Below are 19,743 nucleotides of genomic sequence, written 5' to 3' on the forward strand. Positions count from 1 at the left end.
AATTATAACGCACATACAGATCCAACTACTGTTAGCTGATCTCCTTGCAGGCTAATTCCCAGTGCAGCTCCCAACCCCTGGAAAATGGATAGCAGGATACAAAAAACACACAAAGGCAGCGCTCGATGGGAATAGCATTAAAACTTTTATAGTCTTCAAGTAGGTAACAAAATAAATATTGCACTGGAGATAAAATCGATGTAGCTACATAAACTGTAAAAATGGTGCGAGTAGTACCAAACGGTACCAAAAGCAGTGATAAAAACATGTAGCCAAGTATGATACTGGTATAAAAATGGGTACAACGATGCCACTGCTGAATCCAGATGAGAAGGTGTTAACATCAGTCCATCAGCATGTAGATGTCTCATTAAGGGAACTATCACAACTCCCAGTGGATGGTTGTAGAATCCCAGGGTGATAGAGGGAAGTGTAACAGCCGTGTGTGTGGCAGATAGTAAGGTCCCGCCGGCATGCAGATATGAAGGCACAGCAAAGGAGCCCTTCAGATGGACACGGAAAGCCCTGCCGGTGTCTGTGACGTCAACGGATCTCCAATGGAACTCCCTAAAGACCCGGAAGCCGGTGTAGAGGTGAGTACCAATCAAAAGAATTTTGATCGATCAAAAAAATTAAAGATTAATCGATAAATTAATAGTTAATTTCCACAGCCCTAATTTTGCTTGTCTAGACCTCCTATTCCCAGTAAGCACAATTTAGTAAGTACAGTATACAGCTGGATAACGGGTGAGTCTGTTCACAAGCTTTTGGGGGAAAAGATATGTGGGGTGATCTGCTGCCTTGAGATTGTGTTGGGGTTAATTTACTAAAACTGGAGGGTGCAAAATCTGGTGCAGCTCTGCCTAGAAACCAATCAGCTTGCAGATTTTTTTGTCAACTCCTAACCTCCCTGGCGGTATCCCCGAGCGTGACTCGGGGTGGGTTTTCCATGCTGCGATCGGTTTCCCCGAGTCACGCTCGGGGTGGATGTGCAGAGTGTGCAGCGGCGCGGCTTACCTTTCGCAGCATCCACAGGCAAGTTACTCACCTTGTCCCTGGATCCTGCGATGTCTCCCCGCTGTGTGATCGAGCGGGACCTCCTCGCTCGATTCACAGTGCCCGTGTGCCGCCGATCTCCGTTCCCTGCGACGTTACGACGCACGGGGGCGGAGAAGGGCGCCAAATTCAAAAAAGTAAATAAACACAATACACACAGTATATTGTAATCTTATAGATTACAGTACTATATGTAAAAAATACACACCCCCCCTTGTCCCTAGTGGTCTGCCCAGTGCCCTACATGCCATTTTATATAATAAAAACAATTCTTTCTGCCTGAAAACTGTAGATTGTCCAAAAGTGTCCCTTTATGTCAAAAATGGTTTTAGAGCAGCTAGAAAACAGCGATAATAAATTATAATCACTTGCAGAATTGTGCGATAGCGATTTGTGGGGAAATTCGTCATAAAAAAATAAAAGTAATGACAGCGACAATTCTGCAACTGAGCAAATTTCAGTGATTTTGAGTTGATTACATTATTGAATAATTTTTATTATAATTATATTATTATTTGTTATAATTATTTATAGTTATTTATTATATTATAATTTATAATTTTGTTTTTAAAAAAAAATCATACCCGGGATGCCTATTAGACTCTGGTTTGGTCAGATTTAAGTGAGTAATTCCTAAAAATTACAGGCCTACAGTAAAAAAAGCCAAATTTCCTTGCAAAATAATTGTACCGCTTTTGGTAGGTAATTCCAGACAGAATCATACCGCCAGGGAGGTTAATTGAACAAGCTGAAGTTAGAAGCTGATTAGTAAATCAACCCCAATGCTGTGTTGATCTTCTGAGCTGGGAAATTCCTTATATCCATTTGCAACTGTTCAAGAACTGTACTTCAGTACAATGAAACCTTTTCACTTTGACTTTGTGCTGAATCTATAACTTTCTAAATTGTGTTCTTAGTGCCAGGACGTTGTCTGCTAAAGTGACGTCCCAGTCGGGACTGAACACAAAGCTTTGAAATGCATCTAGCATACACTACCTACCCACTTCTCCAGGCAACCCGCTGCTTAAAAACAATTTATTGCTGGTAATCCAGTAGCACCAGTCACTGAGCTGTGCAAATGCGGAAGACTGCTATCCCCAATTCCAGCAACAATATACTCCCTGTAGTCTATCACACAGAGAAAGCAATCTACAGAGGCTGGCAGAATCCTGCTGCAACAGAGTACAGTACATTCTGCCAAACTTTAGCACAGCTGCAGAGTTTGGTGGATAGCAATATCTGTGCACCTACTCACTGATTGCCTGGAGCTACACTTTAAATTCTTAGAAATTTTTATTTATTTTTTCTCTCAGCAGTTGCTTAATCCTCACAACAGCAGCCACTGCTGAAAAAACACTTTTAACCAAAGACGGAATGACTTACTTTTAGCCACACACAAGACGCGATGAAATTATTTCTCTGCAGATTCCTTTTGATATAAGATTCTGTTTAATTTCACTGAGCCCAAAAGCTCTCGATAAGACTGAGTGTTGTTGATTGCTGGGTAGTAGAAGCCGGACACTCATAACTGTGTCAAGTTGATAAAGACGAGATAAAATGCGCTACTCCAATAGACTTCTCAAGGACTGGGAGAAAATGCTTTTAAAACACCACACTGGCTGGAAGTAAATATAAAATTGAAGGAAAAACAGCCAGTGTTAAAAAAAAAAAGTGTTCCAGGGACACAATGGCGAGAAGCTTTTATCTGCCCCATTTTTAAGCACCTAAACAGTTTCAAAGAACCACTTGCTAAGAGCATTTACATCTGAATGGGGCCAGCATTGGGCACACAACCCTCTCTGAGAAGGCAGCTCAGACTGGCCATTCATTGGGAGCAATTTTCTACAAATTTCAGCTGGCTGTGGACTGAACTGATCAACTCAACCTGTGAGATATGCATTCCTGAACCCTGCACTCTGTAGATAACACACTCCTGATCTATGCACTCTGTACATAGCGCACTCCTGATCTATGCACTTTGTACATAGTGCACTCCTAATCTATGCACTCTGTACGTAGATAACATACTCCTGACCCTGTACTCTGTACATAGCACACCCCTGATCTATGCACACTGTACATAACACTCACACTCCTGATCTATGCACTCTGTAGATAACATACTCCTGACCCTGCACTCTGTACATAGTGCACTGCTGATTTATGCACTCTGTACATAGCGCACTCCTGATCTATGCACTTTGTACATAGTGCACTTCTGGGTCCTGATATATAACAATGCCTCATTAAGACCTTCACACTGTTAGGCAGTGGTGTAGTGGGGGCATAGTTGAGTCCCTACACCTATTCATTTAGAAAAAAAAGCCCTGTGCATGGGTTGTTTATTTGCTCACCCATAGCACCTCCATTTGAAGATAAATTACATTTACTTTGACTGCCTCTGCAATCCCACCTGCCCGTTAGTTCTAGTATTTGGTTGCTAGGACCGCCCAGTATCCTAGTTTCCAACCGAGTGCTTGCTTCACCCCCAGCTACAGTAAGAAGAACAATAATTCCTCCTACAGACCTTCTCCCAGTGCCCTGCCTTCCAGCTTTCACTTTTGCAGCGGGCTGAACTAAGAACCAGAGTGGACTATGCTACAAGCGGGGTAAGGGGCTTATGGAGACCTTGATTTAATGCTAAGGAGGCGACTTTAGGGATCCTGATGTAAGGGGGGGTGATTTTGGGGATCCTGACTAAGAGGGTGACTCTGAGGACTCTGATGTAAGGGGGAACTCTGGTGGGGATTCATGATGTAAGGAGTCTTCCTTAAGGTCGGCAAAGTGATCACGTGTGTGTCTGTGTGCAGAAAGACATATGGATGACGTATGGAAATGTTAATCTTTTTTTTTTTTTAGTTGTCCTTCGTTCTGAGGTTTCAAGGTATCCCTGAGATTGTCACTTGTGAAGTAGGAGTATTTTGTAGGTTTAAGTTTTGTGGTATATGTGTGCAAAGTATGTAGTGACTAGGCACAGATTCTGTTTATTCATCTCCCTTTAAGCCCCTCCCACTGTTAGGCAAAATCTATCCTCTGCCTCACTTACTAATGACCCCTGAACTCTGTGACCCTATAAGCCATGGCCAATATTCAGTGCAATGAGAACCACGCCCAATATTTGCGGGGGCGGCAATATTTTTCTATGGCACGAGACTTTCAGAAAACACCCCAAAAGCCAACCTTACTGAGCAAACGCAAGAGGTATTATTTTATGTCATTCTTGCTGTTTGAAAGAGCTGAACACCCTCCAGGAAAAAAATATATATATCTACAGCCCTGGCCTGCCGGGTACCATTAAGGCAGAGTAGCTGGAAAAAATGGAGCATAAATCCAACAATTGTAAGTGAACAATATTTCATTATACTGTATAGTGCATATTAGCCATATCACATTCCACTTTACTATAACTTGATGAATGTGGTACCCCTCCATGGATAAAAAATCTCAACTATGTATAAATCCATGCAAATGAAGATGCTCTGATATCATCAATAGATAAGGTCTCCGATGAGGCTATATGGAGCAATCCCAATAATAAATAGAACATAATGGCTGTATATATTTTACATTTGAATATCCCAAAAGGACACCACAAGTGTATTTTTAACGTAACCAAAGTTCATACATAAAGGTGCCATCTTGTATGCATTTATAAATCCATTAGGGGCAGATCCACAAAGATCTGCCCCGGCGCCGCTACGCCGCCGTAAATCTTACTTTTTTTGGTTTGAATCCTGGAAAAATTTGCGCCATAAGTTACGGCGGCGTAGTGTATCTCTTGCGGCGTAACAGCGCCTAATTCAAATCGGCGAGTAGGGGGGCGTGTTTCATTTAAATGAAGCGCGTCCCCGCGCCGAACAAACTGCGCATGCGTCGTCCCTAAATTTCCCGCTGTGCATTGCGCTAAATGATGTCGCAAGGACGTCATTGTTTTGACGTGGACGTAAATTACGTCCAGCCCGATTCACAGACGACTTACGCAAACAAATTTTTTTTTTTTAAATGATACGCGGGAACAATGGCCATACTTAACATTGAGTACGCCACCAAAAAGCAGCTTTAACTATACGCCGAAAAAAGCCGACTAGAGATAACGTAAAAGAATGCGACGGCCGCTCGTACGTTCGTGGATCGTTGGAAATAGCTAATTTGCATACTCAACGCGGAAAACGACGGGAACGCCACCCAGCGGACGCCGAAGAATTGCATCTTAGACCCGAAGGCGTACGGATCTAACCCAGATGCCATCGTATCTTGTTTTGATGATTCAAAACAAAGATACGACGCGGGAAATTTGAAAGTACGCCGGCGTATCAGTAGATACGCCGGCGTACTCACTTTGTGTATCTGCCCCATTATAATATATTCTTGCACTGCTATATGGCTATATGCTCAAATCCAAATGCCAAGGTTATTAGTACTTTATCCATCACTGTTAATGCCATAGCAATAAAAGCTCCATGCCCCTTCTGTCAAGCAAAATATAGATAAAAGAATCATGTCCAAGGACCCTTGTTTGCAATAGGGAGTGGGGGGAGAGAGCCAAGTAGCCACAAGAATGCTCTGATGTCCCCCTGGCACATTTCATCTCTGGATGACCTCCTCCTATTAAGTAAGCAGCAGCAATGAAACGTGTCGCAAGGACAGCAGAGCATTTTGCCCCTGCCCCCCCCCCCCATTAGAGTGGGGGCAGATCCATATGAACCTTCATTGTTAACTTTCAACAAGAGCAAACACATTTTAAAAATGTAAAGCTGGCCCAACACCTATGGATCATCTGCAGATTTTCTATGGTTAGATAAAAAAAGTTACATAGTTACATAGTTAGTCAGGTTGAAAAAAGACACAAGTCCATCTAGTTCAACCACAAAAAATAAATAAATAAAAACAAAATAAATAAATAAACAAACAAAATAAAAAACACAATACAATCCCATACACCCAACTCAATATCCACAGTTGATCCAGAGGAAGGCAAAAAACCCCAGCAGAGCATGATCCAATTTGCAACAGCAGGGGGAAAAATTCCTTCCTGATCCCCCGAGAGGCAATCGGATTTACCCTGGATCAAAGCAATCTACTGAGCTGGCCAGAACCACGTCTGGAGGGAGTCTGTTCCACATTTTCACAGCTCTTACTGTGAAGAAACCTTTCCGTATTTGGAGATGAAATCTCTTTTCCTCTAGACGTAAAGAGTGCCCCCTTGTCTTCTGTGTTGACCGTAAAGTGAATAACTCAACACCAAGTTCACTAAATGGACCCCTTATATATTTGTACATGTTGATCATATCCCTCCTTATTCTCCTCTTCTCAAGAGTGAATAAATTCAGTTCCTCTAATCTTTTCTCATAGCTGAGCTCCTCCATTCCTCTGGAAAAAGTGCCACAGATTTCTCCATGTACGCCAAACTGTGCGGATGGAGGAATCTCCCACTGGGCCAAGCTTCAGTATCTTGCTAGTCGGCCCCGCTGGCTCACAACCTAAACAATGCCTGCACCCAATCAGAATGTTCAGGTATTGTGAGAGCCAGCGGGGCCGACTAGCAAGATATGGAAGCTTGGCCCAGTGGGAGATTCCTCCATCCACACAGTGAAGCGTAGATAGAGGAATGTGTTCCACTTTTTCCATCTAACCATAGCAAATCTGCAGATAATCTATAGGTGTATGGCCAGCTTAAAACAGTAAATTGTAAAGGTAATTCTAATTTATAAACCAGGTACTTACAATGATCATGCGGCATGCATGCCCTCTGCAGAGCTCTGAGTATGAGGAATAGTGCATGTAGACCACCCAGCTGCCCACAAAAATACCCAGCCATGCCAGGAAGAGGTACTTCACTTTGATGCCAGGGAGGCGAGACTGTGAAGAGAGAATGACAGGGTCAAAACAGAGCATATATTATAGAAATATGTTTCTGCTTCATAAAAGGAAATAATTAAAAATAATAATAATAAAAAGCAAGAAGAAGAAGAAGAAGATTAGCAAGAAATACTATTCATACAATGCATCGATAAAACCTTCAGCAACTCAGCAGAAGTAAAAATATTTACCATAAAATTGCAATAAGCAAAGCAATATTTTCCCGAGCACAGCTGACTTCCTCTACAATAGAGACATTCAGCCAATTCTCACTTGTAAGCCTCCTGCAGACTAAAATGGCAATTTATACATAACAATGGCTGGCAGAATGAAAATATATCAATGTTGAATATCTCATTTCTGTTTTGGAACTTTTACATACTGGTACTAGTGACCCTTTTTGAATGAAGTCAGCCTTTTCCTATTCTACCTGTTTTGGTCTGTTGAGGAATACGTTTTTTTTTCTTCATATACTGGAAAGCCAACCACCACAGTGGCAGCATGGGGCAGCAGGGCTGAGCTGGGAGTGTGAATATCATGCTGGGATGAAAATAGCCATCAATTTGCGCTCTCGGATCGCAGTCCGAAGGTCACCAGTCATGGAAGATATGTTTCATGCTGAGAATTATCTGGAGTGACGCATAACTGCAGGGAGCAATAGTAGTCTTGTAGCAGATGGGTAAAACCCTGACAAGGAATAGATTTCATGCCGGTCTGTTAAGCAAAGAAAGGTAAAAAAACAATAGTAATAGGCAAATGCAATCCACAGTGGTCACAAATAAGACACATCCAGTATGTAGTTAGTAGGGATGAGGTTCGAGGTAAACATGTATGTTCGAGGTTTGTGGTCCCGGTGAATTTATGGTGAAATTTGTTGGACCAAATTCTTTGTCACCATAGTGCACTGCCAGGCCTTTGATCTTTGGTCAGCTGGCTTAGAATATCCAATAATCAGGGCTTTATGGGCCAGCCCCCCACTAGAAAGGTGGGTTCTCCGCACCCATTTGTCAGTGTGTTTTGGAAAAGTTCAGGGAGAGCTGACAGTCTGTGTAGGAAGATTTAGGGGCAGATCCACAGAGCAAGTACGCCGGCGTATCTACTGATACACCGGCGTACTTTCAAATTACCGTGTGGTATCTATTCTGAATCGGCTGCAAAGGCTATGAATGTGGTTTTCAGTAGCACATGGAGCTCATTGCCCTGAAGAGATTATCCATACCAAATCACCTTTCCAGATAGCTTACTCAGTCACAACTCACATGAAAGAAGATCTGGCGATGTTTATTCGTCGTATGATCCGTAGAATGCAAGTTACAACAGGTAAAAGAACGATTCTTCCATGCAGGTAGAAGATACACACAGGTCACATGAATTACAGCATTAAAATGACTGATACAGAAAAAGAGGGGGAGGAGACTGAGCAGCATGGAAACTACGGAATGCCACAAGAGACAAACTAGATAGACATTAAAGAGACAGTACATAATAAAAATAATATCATGTAACATGACAGTATCTTTAGTTTGAATCCTCAAGATACGACGGCATCTGGGTAAGATCCGACAGGCGTACGGCTTCGTACGCCTTCGGATCTTAGATGCAATACTTCGGCGTCCGCTGGGTGGAGTTTGCTTCGTTTTCCGCGTCGGGTATGCAAATTAGCGATTTATGACGATCCACGATCCGGCGTATAGTTAAAGCTGGTATTTTGCGGCGTATAGAGATTTTTTGCGTAAGTCGTCCGTGAATAGGGATGGACATAACTCACGTCTAAGTTAAAAAAATGACATCCTAGCGACGTCATTTAGCACAATGCACAGCGGGAAATTTCGGGACGATGCATGCGCAGTTCATTCGGCGCGGGGACGCGCTTCATTTAAATGAAACCCGCCCCCTAATCGCCGATTTGAATTCCGCCGCCAGAAATACACTACACCGCCGTAACTTACGGCGCGAAATAGTTGAGGATTCAAACTAAAGCCAGGTAAGGTACGGCGGCGTAACTTATCTCTGATGTAAATCTATGTGGATCTGCCCCTTAGTGTCTATATGATGCTATACAGTGCTAAAATTGCTGTAAATTGCAGTGTGGTGGGTTACATATTCGTGTGTATATCCATAAGCCTCGTACACACGACCAGTTTTCCCACCAGGAAAACTGCCAGGAGAGCCTTTGGCTGGGAAAAACGGCCATGTGTATGCTTCCTTGCAGTTTTCCCGACAGAGAACCCGAGAACCTGCTCTCTATTTTCCCGCTGGTTTTAAACCCAGCAGTTTTCTTATGGGGAAACACTGCGAGGGAGCATACACACGGCCAGGATTCACGGCCAAAGCCAAAGCTCTCCCTGCAGTTTTCCCGACGGGAAACCCGGCCATGTGTACACAGGGAAACTTACCGAACAGGTTCTCGGTTTTCCCGTCGGGATTCCGGGCGGACTTTATACCGCCGGGAATCCTGGTCATGTGTACAGGGCTTTAGCCCCAAAAACTGGCAATGAGGTGTCAGTGGAATTATTTGATCATATATTATCATGGACTTGCTGCAGGAGGAATGTATAGCCATGGTAAAGTACCAGTCGTTTGGGTAGCACACGCATGGGGAAACACATGACTTCACCAGAAACCACATGGGAATAGCACCTCAATTAGTTATTAGAGTTAACAGCAAAAGGCTTGCACTCCTACTCCTTCTTGTTCATCACTTTCTGCATCCATCCCTACTCCCCCACAACATTCTCCTGTTGCATGCGCCACAACATTTTCAGATTTAGTGACACGATGGATAAAAAAGCGATGGGGCCCACACACGATCGCTTCGTCTGATGAAAACGGTCCATCAGACTGTTTTCATCAGAGGAACCGATCGTGTGTACGCGGCATAAGTGTTGTTGGAAGCAGGACTGTTTCCCTTTTGATACGCCTGAATCTGCTATTTCTCCTTTTACTTCAACTCTTCTATCACCACAAAGTTTTATTGTTTTTACCCGGCTGGATAATAAAGAGCACAGAAAAAGACACCTGTCGTGGACATTCCGTTAATGCTACATCCACCATACACTCTTAGACGGCGGAAGAGCCATGAGGTAACATGCCACCCAAAACAAACCAGCAGCTCCTTCGGGGGTAGTGCTACATACATTTCTGTTCTGTAGGACTAATTAAAGGAAAAGAGGTCCTGTCTAATGCCCCGTACACACGATTGGAAATTCCGACAGCAAAAGTCCGATGTGAGCTTTTGAACGGAAATTCCGACTGTGTGTATGCTCCATCGGACTTTTGCTGTCGGAATTTCCGCCAACAAAAGATTGAGAGCTGGTTCTCAAATTTTCAGATGGAAAAGATTCCTATCGGAAAATCTGATCGTCTGTAGCAATTCCAACATGCAAAATTCCGACGCATGCTCAGAAAAAATTTGACGCATGCTTGGAAGCATTGAACTTAATTTTCTAGGCTCGTCGTAGTGTTGTACGTCACTGCGTTCTTGACGGTCGAAAGTTCCGAACTTTTGTGTGACCGTGTGTATGCAAGCCAAGCTTGAGCGGAATTCAGATCGTGTGCACGGGGCATTATACTAAGCTCAGGTTTACTAGAATTACCACTGAAGACAAATGCTTACAGCATAGAATACTCCTATATAATATAGGCTGCATCCACGACTCTAGTTGTAGAGAGAATTCTGGGTATTTTGAAGTGAGACCGCACAGCAGAGCAGGAAAGACGACGTTACCACTGTGTGTAAATTGTGCTGCCAGTCAGCAGGACACGAAGACACTTGGCTTGTGGAGGTGTCAGACACCGGGCTGGCTGGTCTTCCATTGCAATGGAAGGTGTCATATTGAGAGCTCCACGTCTCATCGTCCAATCAGACTGGGGGTCCGCTTTAAAATGCACAACAACAAATATAATCAAAAGACAGCTTTTAAAACATTCCGTTACAGATGAGCCTTCACGCTCCCGAGTACAGAATATTCTGCATAGAAGCCTGTCATGGCAAAGCCGTTTAATTTTCTGCCGTTTAAATAATGAAGAATTGTGATTAAATTGTCTGCGGCGCGCATCTCTCTCCCCGAGCGGGTCGAAAATTCTGCGCTTGAATGTGAACCTGGCAGGCTTTCTACGGAGCTGAGATATTATGTGATGGGAGGTTAAAATGTATATTTATCGGAAAAGGCCCTGGGCAGCCCATGCTGTTTCCATGGTAACTGCAGGAACCAGCGATTAAAGGGGAACAAATTAACATTGGGAGAGATAAATAGAAGGCATCATTACAGCTGGAATTTTAGCTGTAAGTCAGCAAGTCAAGGTGTTCGATTCTGATTCTGATCTATCTATCTATCTATCTATCTATCTATCTATCTATCTATCTTTTAGTTTAGTTATGTATTATTTAAAAATACTGGGGCAAATCCACAAAGCGAGTACGCCGGCGTATCTACTGATACGCCGGCGTACTTTCAAATTTCCCGCGTCGTATCTTTGTTTTGAATCCTCAAAACAAGATACGATGGCATCTGGGTTAGATCCGACAGGAGTACGTCTTCGTACGCCTTCGGATCTAAGATGCAATTCTTCGGCGTCCGCTGGGTGGCGCTCCCGTCGTTTTCCGCGTCGAGTATGCAAATTAGCTATTTCCGACGATCCACGAACGTACAAGCGGCCGTCGCATTCTTTTACGTCGTCTCTAGTCGGCTTTTTTCGGCGTATAGTTAAAGCTGCTGTTTGGTGGCGTACGCAATGTTAAGTATGGCCGTCGTTCCCGTGTCTAATTTAAAAAAAAAATATTAATTTGCGTACGTTTTTTCGTGAATCGGGCTGGACGTAATTTACGTCCACGTCAAAACAATGACGTCCTTGCGATGTCATTTAGCGCAATGCACGGCGGGAAATTTAGGGATGGCGAATGCGCAGTTCGTTCGGCGCGGGGACGCGCTTCATTTAAATGAAACACGCCCCCCTACTCGCCGATTTGAATTAGGCACCGTTACGCCGCGAGAGATACACTACATCGCAGTAACTTACGGCGCAAATTCTTTCAGGATTCAAACCAAAAAAAGTAAGTTACGGCGGCATAGCGTATCTCAGATACGCTGCGCCGGGGCAGATCTTTGTGGATCTGCCCCACTGTATATAATTTAAATAGCATTAGTATACCTGCTTGAAATATTTTTATTATTTTCTGCAATCCCACAAACAGTAGAAATCAGGCTCAGAATGGGAGGTTCTACACCGGGGATATGCAATTAGCAGACCTCCAGCTGTTGCAGAACTACAATTCCCATGAGGCATAGCAAGACTCTGACAGCCACAAGCATGACACCAGAGTCAGAAGCATGATGGGACTTGTAGTTTTGCAACAGCTGGAGGTCTGCTAATTGCATATGCCTGTTCTACACCATGAGCCAGTCAGGTTGAATGGTATGGTGCGGGGAGAGGTGTTCAGGTGGCAAGCAGGAGGGTGAATAGGAGAACAGAGAATTCTGTGATTATCCAAATTCACAGTCCAATGAGCTGGCAGGCGATACAGGACATTTTTTGTCCGTATTAATAAATGGTGATGTTGCCCTCCTTGATATGCAGTTGGAAGGGGATGTGTTAATCACAAGACTAGCTGAACAGAATAAAAATATTTTGGAAGGTAAAGCAATGTGTGTTCAGGTACTTGGAGGTCGTTCCACTTTAATATGAATTATGGAATCCATTGCAGCTGCATTCCTGCCACTTCCTTACATGGGCTTTGGACATCTTTGTCTTCCTGTAAAAGGGCTAAACCTTAGGCAACCTCCCTCCCTATGCAAGAAACAGGAATGGTACTACAGCATAGCTGGTTATATTTGGCCTGCACATTTAGGGGGCTTAGGAACTGGTGTTCCCAGTTGATTTTACACAGTCGGGTGACCTGGTGCACTACAGCAACGGCTGGATAGAAAACAGAGCCCCTGAGGAGACAGGAACACGACTAGAGGATTTGTCAACCTTCGGTCCTCGAACTTATAATAAAGACACAAAAACTGCGTGACATTGGTTTAAACAGTCACAGCAGCCATTTTATTAACAGATAAATAACAGAAACAATTTTAACAATACCAAATGAAGAATGCAACTAGTAGAGGGTCTTTGGTGTCCTTAAAGGGGTTGTAAAGGTTATTTTTTTATTTTTCAAAGAGGTTCATTTAAACTAGTGCATTGTTCACTTACCTTTTCCTTCGATTTCCCTTCTAAATGTTTTTTTTCTTTGTCTGAATTTCTCACTTCCTAAATCTCCTCAGAAAGCTGTTCTGGCTGACTAACCCCCAGCTAGATGATGGGGACAAGCTTACTGAGGAGAAACAGGAAGTGAGAAATTCAGACAAAGAAAAAAAACATTTAGAAGGGAAATCAAAGGAAAAGGTAAGTGAACCAACAATGCACGAGCTTAAAGGAACCTATTTAGAAAAAAAACAAAAAACCTTTACAACTAGGGTGACCACATTTCCATACAGCCATTCAGGGACACCCCCCCCCAGCAAGCAGCGGTCGGTGACATCACAAGGAGACAGTGCCGCCATATGACGTGGCCGAGAGGCCCCGCCCCTTACCTATTTAAGCATTTGTTTCATGTATGGAAGACCAACATTGCAGCTGCAGGCAGCCACTTAGATTCACAGAGTGTAATTGTTCTTGCGATGTTGGGCTAACATACATGAAACAAATGCTGTTTATATCTAAGGCACTAAAGTTGTATATAAAACCCTGTACTTTATACCACAAATGAAATACAAATGACACAAGGGATCTGGGGTAAAAACTGCACATACACTGACCTACCCGACTACTACACTGACCTACTGTACCTGATCCCTACACTGACCTACCTGACCACTACACTGACCTTCCTGATCCCTACACTGACCTAATTGATTGCTCCATTGAAATACCTGACCACTACACTAACCTGATTCCTACACTGACCTACCTGATCATTACACTGACCTACCCGATTCCTACCACGTCCATTGGGGGAGCATGTCAGATCCCTGAGCTCTAAGGGACTAATGCTGGGACCTGTAGTCGGTGAGGGTGAGAGAAGGGGTGGGAGAGAGAGAGAGAAGGGGTGAAAGAGAGAGAGAAGGGGTGGGAGAGAGAGAGAGAGAGAGAGAGAGAGAGAGAAGGGGTGAGAGAGAGAGAGAGAGAGAAGGGGTGGGGGAGAGAGAGAGAGAGAGAAGGGGTGAGAGAGAGAGAGAGAGAGAGAGAGAGAGAAGGGGTGGGGGAGAGAGAGAGAGAAGGGGTGGGGGAGAGAGAGAGAAAAGGGGTGGGAGAGAGAGATAGAGAGAGAGAGAGAGAGAAGGGGTGAGAGAGAGAGAGAGAAGGGGTGGGGGAGAGAGAGAGAGAAGGGGTGGGAGAGAGAGAGAGAGAAGGGGTGGGAGAGAGAAGGGTGGGAGAGAGAGAGAGAGAGAAGGGGTGCGAGAGAGAGAGAGAGAGAGAGAGAGAAGGGGTGAGGGAGAGAGAAGGGGTGCGGGAGAGAGAGAGAGAGAGAGAAGGGGTGCGAGAGAGAGAAGGGGGTGAGGGAGAGAGAGAAGGGGTGGGAGAGAGAGAGAGAGAGAGAGAGAAGGGGTGGGAGAGAGAGATAGAGAAGGGGTGGGAGAAAGAGAGAGAAGGGGTGGGAGAAAGAGAGAGAAGGGGTGGGAGAAAGAGAGAGAAGGGGTGAGGGAGAGAGAGAGAGAGAAGGGGTGGGAGAGAGAGAAGGGGTGGGAGAGAGAGAGAGAGAGAGAGAAGGGGTGAGGGAGAGAGAGAGAAGGGGAGAGAGAGAGAGAGAAGGGGTGAGGGAGAGAGAGAAGGGGTGCGGGAGAGAGAGAAGGGGTGCGAGAGAGAGAAGGGGTGAGGGAGAGAGAGAAGGGGTGGGAGAGAGAGAAGGGGTGGGAGAGAGAGAGAGAAGGGGTGGGAGAGAGAGAGAGATGGGGTGGGAGAGAGAGAGAGAAGGGGTGAGGGAGAGAGAAGGGGTGCGAGAGAGAGAGAGAGAGAAGGGGTGGGAGAGAGAGAGAGAGAAAGGGTGAGGGAGAGAGAGAAGGGGTGCGGGAGAGAGAGAAGGGGTGCGAGAGAGAGAGAGAGAGAGAGAGAGAGAGAAGGGGTGGGAGAGAGAGAGAGAAGGGGTGGGAGAGAGAGAGAGAAGGGGTGGGAGAGAGAGAGAGAGAGAGAGAAGGGGTGAGGGAGAGAGAGAGAAGGGGTGCGGGGGAGAGAGAGAGAGAAGGGGTGGGAGAGAGAGATAGAGAGAAGGGGTGAGAGAGAGAGAGAAGGGGTGAGAGAGAGAGAGAAGGGGTGAGAGAGAGAGAGAGAGAGAAGGGGTGGGAGAGAGAGAAGGGGTGGGAGAGAGAGAGAGAAGGGGTGAGGGAGAGAGAGAAGGGGTGAGGGAGAGAGAGAGAGAAGGGGTTTGAGAGAGAGAGAAGGGGTGAGGGAGAGAGAGAAGGGGTGAGGGAGAGAGAGAAGGGGTGGGAGAGAGAGAGAGAGAAGGGGTGGGAGAGAGAGAGAGAGAGAGAGAAGGGGTGGGAGAGAGAGAGAGAGAGAAGGGGTGGGAGAGAGAGAGAGAGAGAAGGGGTGGGAGAGAGAGAGAGAGAAGGGGTGGGAGAGAGAGAGAGAAGGGATGGGAGAGAGAGAGAAGGGGGAGAGAGAGAGAAGGGGGAGAGAGAGAGAAGGGGGAGAGAGAGAAGGGGGAGAGAGAGAGGGGTGGATGAGAGAGGGGGATGGAAGATGAGAGAGGGGGATGGAAGAGAGAGAGGGGGATGGAAGAGAGAGAGGGGGATGGAAGAGAGAGAGGGGGATGGAAGAGAGAGGGGGGGATGGAAGAGAGAGAGGGGTAGATGAGAGAGAGAGGGGGATGGAAGAGAGAGAGGGGGATGGAAGAGAGAGAGGGGTAGATGAGAGAGAGAGAGAGAGGGGTAGATGAGAGAGAGAGAGGGGTAGATGAGAGAGAGAGAGGGGTAGATGAGAGAGAGGGGGATGGGAGAGAGGGGGATGGGAGAGAGAGAGAGGGGGGGGGTGGTGAGTGAAATTGACCCCCTAAGCTGGCCTGCAGTCCTTCCTGTACACCCTGTCCCAGCCCCTGTCTGTGGGTAGGTGTGTGTGATGCACCTACCTCCAGACTGTCCTCTGTCAGCCTGTGTTTCTTGTTGATGATAGGCACAGCTGGAGCAGACGTTGGGAGAAGGTGTGCAGGCTCTGGGAGGATGTCACTGCTGGAGCAGACGTTGGGAGAAGGTGTGCAGGCTCTGGGAGGATGTCACTGCTGGAGCAGACGTTGGGGGAAGGTGTGCAGGCTCTGGGAGGATGTCACTGCTGGAGCAGACGTTGGGAGAAGGTGTGCAGGCTCTGGGAGGATGTCACTGCTGGAGCAGACGTTGGGAGAAGGTGTGCAGGCTCTGGGAGGATGTCACTGCTGGAGCAGACGTTGGGGGAAGGTGTGCAGGCTCTGGGAGGATGTCACTGCTGGAGCAGACGTTGGGGGAAGGTGTGCAGGCTCTGGGAGGATGTCACTGCTGCTCAGGTCTTCTCTCACTCCCTCTCGTGCTGTTCCTTCCAGTCAGCCTTCTGTTTCCCCCGGGGCCCCCACTCTCTGTTGTTCTCAGATGATGCTGCTGCTCTCCCTCTCAGATCAGAAGCTGTGTCCCTCTCTGGTATGTCAGGGGGCAGCCTCGGAGCTCAGCTGCTTTGGGTCCCAGGAGGCAGACAGAGCAGAAGCGCGGAGGTTGGAGGAGGAAGTGAAATCCTCCCGCGCTTTCAGCTCTGAACCAGGGGGTGCACTGCAGCCGTGATGTCACTGGTTGCTACACGCCAAGCGGCTGTAGCAACCAGTGAGCACAATTAAAATCAGGTGGAGGTGGTTTTGCATGCTGCAGACAGAGCTACCGCGGCTCAGACTCTGCTGAATTCATAATGACTTTACCCAGTGCTTCATTCCGGGACATTGTATTGTCCCGCAATGAAGGCATCCGGGACCAGGGACACAGATGCCAATTAAGGGACAGTCCCGGGCAATCCGGGACACGTGGGCACCCTATTTACAACCCCTTTAAGGCACATTTTATGACTACAAACAACCAAGTGCTCAGTCTCACCCCATCCGGCTCGAAGATGTTGCGACCTACACATTTTAAACTTTCCCCCAGGGGACCTAGCTCCTGCAGAATCACCAAAAACCAACCAGGTGGGAGCGCCATACCCTAGAGCCCCTAATTCTTTAACAATCTGTTTAATCCTAGGCCCCCCAAAGACCCCCTGACCCACCAGCTGCTGCGACAAAAGTGCAAATGTTCCAGTTCCTTTTTTTTTTTTTTTTTTAGAAAACGTGAAACACAAAAAACTGTCCCCCATCCAGCATACACCCTAAACTATGGGTCTTCAAACTATGACCCTCCAGCTGTTCAGGAACTACAATTTCCATCATGCCTAGTCATGTCTGTGAATGTCAGAGTTTTACAATGCCTCATGGGATGTGTAGTTCCTCAACAGCCGTAGTTTGAGGATCCCTGCCCTAAACCCATAATACAGGGTGGGAGGGAGGGAAACTCTTCACTTCAGCTGAACTTTCCAGAATGACTACCCATTAACCCTTGCACCGAAATACCCTTGCGACTCCAAACAGGCGATACTGTTATGGCGATACTATTATGGCATATGGCGATACCATTCGCCATCCGTCTAGCCGATTGGATGGGATCTGATGAAAACGGACATGCTGCTGCTTTTGTCCGATCTCCCCATAAAAATCAGCAGGGCTCTGACAGGTCCCTCCCTGCTTAGTGAGTAAAGTATTAAAAGGTAACTTATTATACTGCTTGCTGAAATCCTGTGCCTACACATCTCAATCCAGCCATAAGATGGAGAACTCATCAACCACTAAATATTTGTTTCAACACAATCTATTATTTTTGTAAGTACATCTCATTCACACCAGATGCTTCTCTGTCATACATCTGCCTAGATTTCCCAGCACAGATAGAAAGAAATAGTTACATAGTTACATAGTTAGTCAGGTTGAAAAAAGACCCAAGTCCATCCAGTTCAACCACAAAAAAATAAACAAACAAAATAAAAACACAGTACAATCCCATACAACCAACTCCATACCCACCGTTGATCCAGAGGAAGGCAAAAAACCCCAGCAGAGCATGATCCAATTTGCTACAGCAGGGGAAAAAAATTCCCATAAGTGGTAATGATATGCTGTAACCTCTGGCAACCAATCGCAATCACTGCCTGATCTGATATAGTAAACTGATTTTAAGTCTAGCTGATATTTATTGTATGCCTCAGAGCAGGTGGAGAGCAAAATTGCATGGGGAGGGGGGCCCCAAGAAAATTTTTGCCCAGGGTCCAAACAACATTAAAGATGGCCCTGGCAATGTGCACCATTGGAATAAACCCTACATGCTGCATTTTGGTTACACTGAACTGCATTTTGCTGTTCTGTTTAATAATAATAAAAAACAGTTCTCCTAAAACGCACGCTGACACACATCAGCAAAGCTCTGGGTTATGTTACGTGGGAACAAGACATTTCACAGCATTGCACTGACTACAACCTGCGTCCGATGCAATCAACATAACAAGGATCTCACAATGTGAATATTATGTGTGTGGGCAACTCAACGCCTATGGCTTTACAACAGAAAGCGTTAGGTCTTGTCAGGAGCTGAGAATACATTTTAATTCATAGATGAATCTCTGTTATTTTTTCCACAAGAAAGACAGTGCGAAATTGGCGCATCCTGCAGTTTGCTCCTCCATTAAAGCCGCCTCGTAGTCTGCCTGGACTGTTTGTAATGGAGGTTGTGGTGGTGGAGGGGGCACTTTGAGAGGTGAGCTCCTGTGTTCCCACAGCTCTGCGCTCAACCCATGCGGACCTGCTCCATGACCCTCTCCCTGACACCATGCCCCCCCGTCTCCACTTATTATTATCGACAATGTAACCTGCAACCCCCGAGATATCATTACTGCTGTTATTTCAGCAGCAGCTCTTGCCAAAACCCTCCATCAGTACAACCTCATCTCCTCTCAGACAGCTGACTGAAGCTTCAGGTGGGCCAGACTCACTCACAGGCCCCTACCGTTTGAAAGAGTACATTCATTTTTGTCTGAGGATACATGGAAACCAAAACAGGCAGAGGGCCTGGAGGGACTGTTCCGTTTCGTCCTAGAGTTTGTGTTTTGGCTTCCCGTGTGTTTACAATTTCGTCGTAATTTCTGCTTTGTGATTGTGAAGCCTCCAGCCAAGTCTGCAATGTTATTGCATGTTCACGGCTTGTTCTATTTGACCTGATGCAATAGCCTTTCCGGGGGTAGTGCCAGAATCCGGAAAACCATGCAGTATAACAGAGAAAAAAATAAATGCTCATTCGTTACAAGCAAATGTTTTTAGTGGCCAAAATGTTAACATTTTTGCACACCCGATTTAAAAAAAAGGCAAGCTGACCACTCTCAAAAATGACGAGAACATATTTTTTTTATTGGATGCCGCATGTCAGATGAGCAACATGGGCACAGTTCTGTGTGGAGAAATGCAAACTTATCATTGTGACAGCTGTCGGCACTCCCTAGAAAAAGGACGTTGACATTCAGCAGTCCACTGCGGTATCATTGTGTGTTTTGTTAAAGTTCGCCATAGGGCTGCAACTAACGATTATTTTCATAATCGATTAGTTGGCCGATTATTGTTTCAAATAATCGGATAATAGCCTTTAAAAAAAAATTGCATTTTTACATTTTTTTGGCCCAATTTGTTGTTGGGCAGATTACAAAACACAAATTGCCGCAAAAACACATTACATGCTTTTCTGCAGCTTCTCCATTGAAGTATAT

The 19,743-nt window shown here is 45.6% G+C and overlaps 1 protein-coding gene across 1 annotated transcript in view; it reads right to left on the reverse strand.

Moving 5' to 3' along the window:
- DIPK1B (divergent protein kinase domain 1B) overlaps positions 1 to 19,743 on the reverse strand; it is a 139,020-nt gene that overhangs the window by 81,201 nt on the left and 38,076 nt on the right. Inside the window, exon 2 of the mRNA XM_040324104.1 lies at positions 6,781 to 6,915. Coding sequence (XP_040180038.1) covers positions 6,781 to 6,915 — 135 coding nt within the window. The remainder of the gene's footprint in view (positions 1 to 6,780; positions 6,916 to 19,743) is intronic.

The sequence above is a fragment of the Rana temporaria genome, chromosome 9 (assembly GCF_905171775.1).
Source record: "Rana temporaria chromosome 9, aRanTem1.1, whole genome shotgun sequence".
In the NCBI taxonomy this organism is placed as follows: domain Eukaryota; kingdom Metazoa; phylum Chordata; class Amphibia; order Anura; family Ranidae; genus Rana; species Rana temporaria.